Source organism: Tupaia chinensis, unplaced genomic scaffold, assembly GCF_000334495.1.
Source record: "Tupaia chinensis unplaced genomic scaffold, TupChi_1.0 Scaffold000235_1, whole genome shotgun sequence".
Lineage (NCBI taxonomy): Eukaryota > Metazoa > Chordata > Mammalia > Scandentia > Tupaiidae > Tupaia > Tupaia belangeri.
Window position 1 is genome coordinate 5,868,069 of NW_006159713.1, and position 9,149 is coordinate 5,877,217.

The 9,149-nt window shown below is 38.4% G+C and overlaps 1 protein-coding gene and 1 non-coding gene across 8 annotated transcripts in view; both read right to left on the reverse strand.

The window, feature by feature from the left end:
- Window positions 1–9,149, reverse strand: part of CNOT1 (CCR4-NOT transcription complex subunit 1) — a 99,252-nt gene that overhangs the window by 28,131 nt on the left and 61,972 nt on the right. For all 7 annotated transcript variants that reach the window (XM_014587807.2, XM_014587805.2, XM_006148467.3 and 4 more), the window contains 4 exons: window positions 7,604–7,682; window positions 3,976–4,206; window positions 3,467–3,607; window positions 2,386–2,565 (listed from right to left, as the gene is read on the reverse strand). In XM_014587807.2, the coding sequence (XP_014443293.1) occupies window positions 2,386–2,565; window positions 3,467–3,607; window positions 3,976–4,206; window positions 7,604–7,682 (631 nt within the window). The remainder of the gene's footprint in view (window positions 1–2,385; window positions 2,566–3,466; window positions 3,608–3,975; window positions 4,207–7,603; window positions 7,683–9,149) is intronic.
- On the reverse strand, window positions 472–606 carry LOC114007802 (small nucleolar RNA SNORA46). The gene has a single exon (XR_003549391.1). It is a non-coding gene; the product is annotated as a small nucleolar RNA SNORA46 (small nucleolar RNA).

The following is a 9,149-nucleotide window of genomic DNA, read 5'->3' on the forward strand; positions in this document are numbered from 1 at the left end:
TTTTTTTTTTTTTTTTTTTTTTTTTTTTTTTTTTTTTTTTTTTTTTTTTTGGCTATAGGGTACATATACACACCAGTAAGAGATGAAGAAAGCAAGCAAGCGTGCCCAGAGGGGAAGGTCATTCTTCAATCTCTTTACCTCTATACTCCTCTAAGGATTTAGAGCATCCACGCACACATAACCGGCTTGTTTTTCAAGCCACCATGTTCAGGAACTACAGGGCACAGCTTGCCATGTGAGATCCAGTACCTTACCTACCATGTTACCGGCTGGCATCAACTGTTCTCTTATTCCTAGAGCACCCAATCTATCAATTGATTATCTAGCTCTTGCCTTTCTTAGGTAAACAATCATCAAAGGAGTGGTTTTGGTGTTGGTGTGTGCACATACACACAAGTTTTTGTTTTCTTAAACAGGATCTTGAAATTTTGTGAGTGAATCATCACTTCTGTCAGATAATAAAAGCTGAATATATGTTCCTTAACTCCATAATGCAACAGCAGAATGGTGCAAGTCAGCTATGCATCAAAGAGTCAGGAATTCTTTTGCACTACAGCGTAACCAAGAATGGGGAAAGTTCCCATCCATCGGCTTAAATATAGTGCTTGTTCCTAAGCCAGTGTCACAAATTTTCAGTAAAGAATGATCACAGAGGCTGGCAGGTAGCTGGTGGTTGGGGCAGTGGACTCCCACATAGCTGACTCCAGTTTAAGTACTGGACTTGTTTTCTCACTTTCCCTTTCTCTCTCTCTCTGGTGAGCACATGTGCCCTATAGCAAATTTAAAAATAATAATGATAAATAAAATTAAACAATTATTTGAAAAAAATTTTTCAAAGGAAGGGACAGCAGATGGCTTAGGGGTTATGTTGCTGGACTCCCATATGACCGACAGCAGCTCAAATCCCAAACCTGGTGATTTGAAAATCATGCTTGGCACATGTACATGCATGCCCCAATATCACAGAAGAATGGAGAAGAGATTATGGCATGGCCATCCCCTCTTGAAGGTGATTTCTCATATTCCCTCACACCATCTCTTTCTTTGGTAAGCACACATATCCTAAGGCAAAGACCTCTTAAAAAAAAAAAAAGAAAAAAAAAAAAAAGAATGATCATAGCTGTATGCTGATTTACGCCGTTTGTATGCTGATTTATGCTGTTTGTTTTATTTTTATTTTTCTTCTCTTCATAGATAATGGTTTGGAATTTAAAATACTTGAATTTCCACTCCATAAGCACCAGTTCATTAAAGAGTGTGACCTTAAAACAAATTGCAAAGACCCTTGACAATGGCTATCCCAACAAAAGTCGAGTACAGAGATACCTGGCAACTGAATGGCAGAAGATAAAAATGACAACATTCACTACAATGTAATTGATAATAAAGTGATTAACAAACTAAATGTCAGTAGCAATATTTATTCATTCAATGGTTTTTCTTTTTTTTTTTTCCTTTAATTTTCCTAAAGGGCATAAACACTTATCATTGACAGAGAAAGAGAGAGACAGAGACAGACAGAAAGTGAGGAAGTACTCCCAGGGGATGGCCACACTTCAATCTCTTCTCTATTCTCTCATGATTTGGACATGCATGCACCCAGAGTGTTTCTCAAGTCAAGTTCACTACTTGAACCACAGCCACATGGGATACAGCTGCCTTAACCAATGTGGCATGGGGTGACCTCATTCAGTGGTTTTTCTATAAGACAAATTTTTAGAGGAACTAGAACTAAGAGCATACTGCAAATAAAATCCAGAGGAAAAAGTCAAGTAAAAAAGATACATGGTGGACAATGTCACAAGGAATATGATAAGAAAAACAGTATTATTTATGTGCAACAGACAGTAAGGTTTCTAAAATCATGCATGGGATGATGAAAACAAATTCAAGATAGTGGTTACTTTCCATGTAAGTATGACTATAATATTAAATTCTTCTTGACATTGATTTCCATATTTCTTTTCTTTTCTTTTTTTTTTGAAGAGGTTTTTGCAATAGGGCACGTGCGCTCGCCAGACAGACAGAGAGAGACAGAGAGATAGAAAGCGAGAAATCACCCCCAGGAGGGATGGCCACGCCTCAATTCCTTCTCCTCCATTCTCCTCTCGGGATCTTGGACATGCACTCACACGCGCCCAGCGTGAGTTTTAAGTCACCGGGTCCGGGACTCGAACCGCGGTCGACCACGTGGGAGTCCAGCAACATAGCCATTACGCTAACTGCTGGTCCCCTCCGCATTTGAAACGAAACCTAGAAAAATTTTCCACAGGATATCTAAACTCACAAGTACAAAGGAGGAAATAAGAAATTCTTCCCACCAAAATTTTACCTATATAATCCAAAATCAAAACAATAAAAAGGAATATAAGAACTAACTCTTACTTTGATATTTCTGTACGTCTCATTTAGAACCATCTTGTTAAATTCAGGATTCTTCAGTGTATCAAGAAAATTTGAATATAGGCTATGAAAGTTTGGCTCAATACTGACTCTCTTCATAACGAGATATTGTGAAACCCAAGGCATAAATTCTTCCTTCACAGTTTCCTTCAGCTCTTCAACCTAGCAATCAATATAACATAAGAAGCACAGAATTGCATTATGATAAAATAAAGTTTGGTTTCTGTAAAGCATACTACAGTATGTGCATTCCTACAACATTAAGCGGATGTTAAAGCACTGCATTATGCCTTTATCCATGGTCAGACAAGGGCTATGAAGTTTAGTATATTCAATTCCAAAGTACATAGTCAATCAGCTTGCAAACTGTGATTGACAAGAAGAGAAACATCTCCAGTCATTTTCAGCTTTAAAATAATCAAATATGTAGTCCCTTGTCCCCACCTTTAATTATAAATCTGTAGCCTCTCATTAATGGATCTAACACCAAAGCTGTATTTTTTAAAATTCTCGTTTCTAGGAATCATATGGATTTTGAAACTTTTCTTCTAAAAGGATATTCAAGGCCTCAATTATTACCTAGCCTATTATACTGACAATTTGAAGGTGGTACTTACATCATTATCTTCTTAAGCTAGCATTATCAATCAATACTGGCATTTCCAAATTCTGGCTTAGCATATAACCTTGGGAACAAGTTCTCCCCTACCACCACCACCACCACCACCACCACCACCACCACGTCTACCTCAGTTATTAAATGCCTAATATATACACTGAATTGTCTCTGGGAAGAAATTAACTATGACTAGAAAAATAAATGAAACTTTCTATCACCAAAAGAAAATGAAGTTTATTTCAAAAAGCCTGTTACTGACCACAAAACAATACCTTTTATACCATTTAGACTGACACTACTTTAATGTCTTCAAAACCTACTGCAAGTACTTGGATTAATACCACAGTGATTCTACCTTCAGTGAAAAAAGTTAAGTGTTAAAAAGGGTCAAAAATACATTTTTAAACCCATAAAGAAAAAAAGTCATTTATAAACCATGCTCACCTTTTGTGTCATATTTGACTGTGAGAGATTGTTGAAGATAAAAGCAATTTTCTCTTGGATATTTTCTGGGGGCTCCACGATTCTTTCAGTTTGATCTGTGGCCACAAGCAACGTATCTATATTTGTAGTATTAATAGAAGGCTAAAAAAGTAACAAGTACATGAAACAAGTAAGCTAAAATGCTTTCTTTGAAAATCCCAGAAAAGATGTATACAGATTCCTATAGACACAAAACCAGACAGTGTGAATGAGCACTGGGAAGTGTGGGCAAGAATATGTATTCAACTATTATTAATATTGGTTGACTGTGAGAAATTATGGGCAAGGGAGATACAATTCCAGAAATGCCGCTTTATATATGTATATATAGACAGTCAGAATTAGATATAGATGTATTTAGCCGGCATGTGTTATGTTTATAATAAAATTATAATACATGCTCACTCACTACTACATACACTGCAATATAACTACAAATCCTGGAAAAGAATAAAGACAGACCTACTTACTGGCACATCTTTCTTGAAGCTGACTCCAGTTGGCCTGGTGACTGTAACCGTTTTAGCAACAGTGGTGGTTGTTGAGGTGGTTACCATAGTGCTAACCTGACCAGCAAGAGGAGCTTTTGCTGGAACCTGGGCCTGAGCCTGGGCCTGAGCCAGTGCAATACTTCCAGGGGTTGTGATAGAGCCCTGCATTTTCACAGGAGGATCTCTAGACTGCTGTCCATACTCAATATACTAGAAAGATAAGGAAAGAAAAGCATATTAAAAGAGCTCTCTCTTTTTTTAAGAATTATTTTTCTTCATTCCTTCCTCCCTCCCTCCCTCCATCTATCTATCTATCTGTCTATCTATCTAAATTTGACCTATCTATCTAAATTTGACCAAGGAGGGACAGAACAAGTGAGCGAGAGAGAGAGAAAGAAAGGGAGAGAGAGAGAAAACTGCCAGGTTCAAGACTCAAACCGCAGTTGGCTATGTGGGAGTCCAGTGCCCTTAACCACCACACCACCTGCCGGCCCAAAAGAACTATTAATAGAAACTGAAAATTTTAAAAGTATAGCTCCACTTCTATAATTTCAAAGTACTTTTTTGGTTCAACTATCCCTTACACACTGCTCCATCTTTGCATTAGTACAAGTGGATACGACAGACACCTTCAGAGATAAAATACTAGTATGTTGAAGTATTTGAAAAAACTATTCCAGCAAAATAACCTCTAAAAAATGAACCTCAAACATGTGAACTAAGTGTCTTTAAAACCCCTTATAAATGCAAGCTTTAATTAAAAAAAAAAATGTGTACAACAAATTCATCTCTTTATTGGACATGAATGAGAAATGAGAAACCTCATGCCAAAAAACACAGGGGCACACTACTATACTCCCTATAGCATACATAAAGCTGTTACTATAAAACAAAGCCCCACAATATAGGTCCAAACCAACAGAAGGTAACAGCAAAAATGTGTAGCCTGGGGCAGGCTATTTTTATTTCATAAATCAATAAACTTCTTCTCCTCCCAATCATATATACGTTAAAGAGGGCTGACGGGATTCCTGATGTCATTTCAACAGTACTAACCTGACAAACTATTAACTATCATTTACATATACAACAGTTTTATTTAAGGAAGGACAATTTAAAGTAGAAAAGAGAATAGCCCTTTAAATTGACTAAGTATGGGAAAATAAGCAATGGTCCCCCTTTCTCTTCAACAGTCTTACTATGGGGGAAGGGTGTTAAGAGACCAGTCTTGTGTAGTTACTCCCATGTTATGTCTCTTCCTCTCTAGTTCTTCAAGTTCCATATTCGTGGCTCTAATTCTCTCTAACTTGCTCATTTGAATGAGAGAATACTTCTGTCTCCTACTCCATGGTTCCCTAGGCTAAAGTATCATATATCTGACCTCCTATGAACTAACCCAGCAGGAGGTAAAAAGCACGGGACTAAATTTTAAAACTTTTAAAAAAAGAATAATTTTATTTAATGTTATTTATTCATTTATTTTAATTTGACCAGAGTGTGAGAGAGGACAGGAGGGAGGTAGGGAAGGAGGGGGATAAAGTGAGAAAGCCAGCCACCTGGACTCTACCACGTGGGAGTCCAGCACCCTTAACCACCAGACCAAACTGCCAGCCCTATAAAAAACTTCAATTAGGTTCAAATTTTGAAGTTCCAGATTTCTTAAAATAAAAGACTTATAAAGTCACTCGTCTGCTTTATGCTTTTTAAAATATGAGAAATATAATAAAAGTTTAATATTAATTAACATTTCTGGAACTTGGAACAAAAGCAAGACAAAGATCTGAAGTGCGTATTAATCAACCCAAAATGGTTTTCAAATTTCAAGAACACAATTACGGTGAATGGTTTAAAATGCACCTGTATTCCCTAAGTTCATTCCCTCAGTAACGGCCTTCTTTTAAACAAGTACTGCAAAAGAATCTAAACGAGTGCTATGAAGACTGTACATGATTATTGTATGTGCACGTGCAAGTGGTTTCACATATATTTACTTATTCCTTGAGTGAGACAGAGACAGCATTCCTAATAGGGTTTTGACACAGTGATTTCACCCAGTCGCAGCTTGCCCTATCATGGAAAAGTGCATGCCCTGAGTACTTAGGGAGTTCTCCAGAGGCAGATCCTGAACCTTCCCTAGGGACCACCATCCGGCCTCAGAGGTTACATATATATATATATTTTTTTTTTTAAAAGAATAATTTAATTTTATTATTATTTTAAAATTTGCTATAGGGCATGTACACTCACCAGAGAGACTGGGAAACAAACTGAGAAAGCAAGCCACCAGATCCAGGACTCAAACTGTGGTTTGTCATGTAGGAGTTCAGCACCCTAACTACCATTCCACCTGCTGGTCCCGAAAAAAAATTTTTTAAAGAGAGACTTTTGCTATAAGGTGTACATGTTCACCAAAGAGAGACAGAAAGTGAGAAATCACCTCCCAGGGATGGGATGGCCATGCCACAATCCCTTCTCCTCTATTCCCATCACGGGATTTTGGGCACGTGTGTGCGAACACATGCCTGGCATGATTTTTAAACCACAGGTCCAGGACTCAAACCATGGCCTACTACATGGAAGTCCAGCAACCTTATCATAATGCCATTTGTTGGTCTCGCAAAAAAAAAAATTTTTTTAAAAGATGTGTTAACAGCTGTGAACTGCATCAGCATTTAAAGGGAAAAATTTTATTGATTTATACATAAGATTCCTACTCCTAATCGTTTTTTGGATCAGGCATGGTTACTGTACATAGTGGTATAAGATTCTCTTAATTATAGTAAAAGATGTCTACTCTTTAAGAGCATTATCAGTTTAAAAAGAACTAGAAAGAGAACAATCAAGAGATCAGCAGGTGGTGTGGTGATTAAGGCACTGGATTCCCATTCCCATACAGCTGCCCAGGGTTCAAGTCCCAGACCTGTCAGCTTACTTTCTTACTTGTTTTCATACTTCCTCACTCTCTGGTGAGCACACATGCCCTACAGCAAATTAAAACAAAGATGAAAAATAGAATAAAATATTAAAAATAGAATGACTGGTGCCAGCAGATGACATAGTGGTTAGGGCACTGGACTCCCACATGGTCGACCATGGTTCAAATCCTGGACTGGGGGCTTGAAGCTCAAGTCAGGTGCACGTGTGTGCATGCCCCAAATCCAGGGAGAATGGAGGAGAAAGAACTGTGGCATGGCCATCCCTCCTGAGGGGTGATTTCTAGCTTTCTGTCTCTCTGGTGAACATGTGTGCCGTATAACTCCCTCAAAAAACAAAAACAAAAACAAAAACAAGCCCACTGCTTAGAAAAAAGAATACAAAAATGTTTATTTTCATGTTTGTTATTCAGCTGCAAAATAACCTACAAATAATACAAAGAGCTAGATCTTGCCCACTGTTGCCTATTATTATTTTAACAGGCCATCTATGTTGTGGCTGGCTTTGAATTTATGATCCTTCCTCTTGCCTTAATCTCCTGAATACCTGGGACTACAAGTACACACAATTATTCCCAGTTAAGAAACCTTAGTGCCATTCTTAGTAAATCCCAAAACAAATCTAAAAAGATAAATCCTCAAATTAGACAGGTTGTTGATTTTGAGGTGCTTACCTCCTGTAAATGATGTGGAAATTGCATAAAGTGACTGATAGAAGCCAAGTGCTGACAATACTGGGGATAGTCCTTCAATCTGCCAACAAAAGCATTCATTCATTTTATTCATTCATTATTTCATGAAAGAACAGAAGCAACACTAAGAAAATCTCTTCTAAATGCTACTCTAAGCCATTTTCCCCATTCCACCTATGAATATTTACTTGAAGAGGTCAAGACCAGCCAATGGCATTATGATTAAGGCAGCTGGATCCCACATGGCCAACTGTGCAGTTCAAGTCCCAGATCCAGGGGCTTAGAAAACAAACTGGTATGTATGTCCAAAATCCCAAAATGGGAGAAATGAAAGAAGGGTTGTGGCGTGGCCATCCCCCCTGGAGTGTGCTCTCACGGACCCTATAGCAAGTTTTTAAAAAGAGAAACAAGGGATCAGCAGTTAGCGGAACGGCTATGTCTCTGGACTCCCATGTAGCTGGCCACGGTTCGAGTCCCAGACCTGGTGGCTTAAACTCATGCTGGGCGGGTGTGTATGCATGCCCAAGATATTGATAGGAGAATGAAGGAGCAGAGATTGCAGCGTGGCCATCCTGGGGGGGTGATTTCTCACTTTCTGTCTGTCTCTGTCTTTCTGGCGTACGCACATGCCCTATAGCAAAAATCTCTCCAAAAAAAAAAAAGAGAAAATGCCAAAGAAAGGAAAAATCAAAGGAAAAAGGAAAAATATTTGTGAAGTTCACTCCTTTCACATCTGAAAACATTATTTGCTATTCAAAAACTGTACTGTACATGGGGCCAGCAGGTGGTGTAGTGGTTAAGGTGCTGAACTCCCACATGACCTACCATAGTTCTAGTCCCAGATGCAACAGCTTGAAAATCACGCCAGGAACATCTGTGCGTGTGTGTGCATGTGTGTGTCTAAAATCCTAGGAAAAGGGAGTATGGTGTGATCATCCCCAGGGTGCTATTTGTCACTCTCACTCACTGTCTCTCTTTGGCAAGTGTACTTCTGTGGCAAAAATGTTAAAAAAAAAAAAAAAAGTATTTTATTCAACATTGATATTCATATGAGCCATTAAAAAAAATACTATCTTATGGGGACCAGCAGATGGTGCAATGGTTACAATGCTGCACTCCCACACAGTCAACAGCAGTTTGAATCCTGAACTCAGTAGCTTAAAACTCACAACTCAGGCTGGGGGACCAGTAGATCACATAGTGGTTGAGTCACTTAACTCCCATATGGCACAGTTCAAGTCCCAGACCCTGTAGCTTGTGTATGTGTGTTTGAGTGTGACCAAAATACCGAGAGGAGAATAGAGGAGAAGGGATTGTGGTGTGGTCATTAGCCCTAGGGGTGATTTCTTGCTTTCTGTCTCTCTGGTGAGCACATGTGCACTATTGCAAAAATTCTCTTTAAAAAAAAGAAAAAAGACAATGACGACTCAACTCAATCCTTACAGAATATTACACAATAATAAAAAGAAACAAGCTATTGACAGACAAAACTATTTATTATATCAGTGGTTATCAGGGATTGAGACTA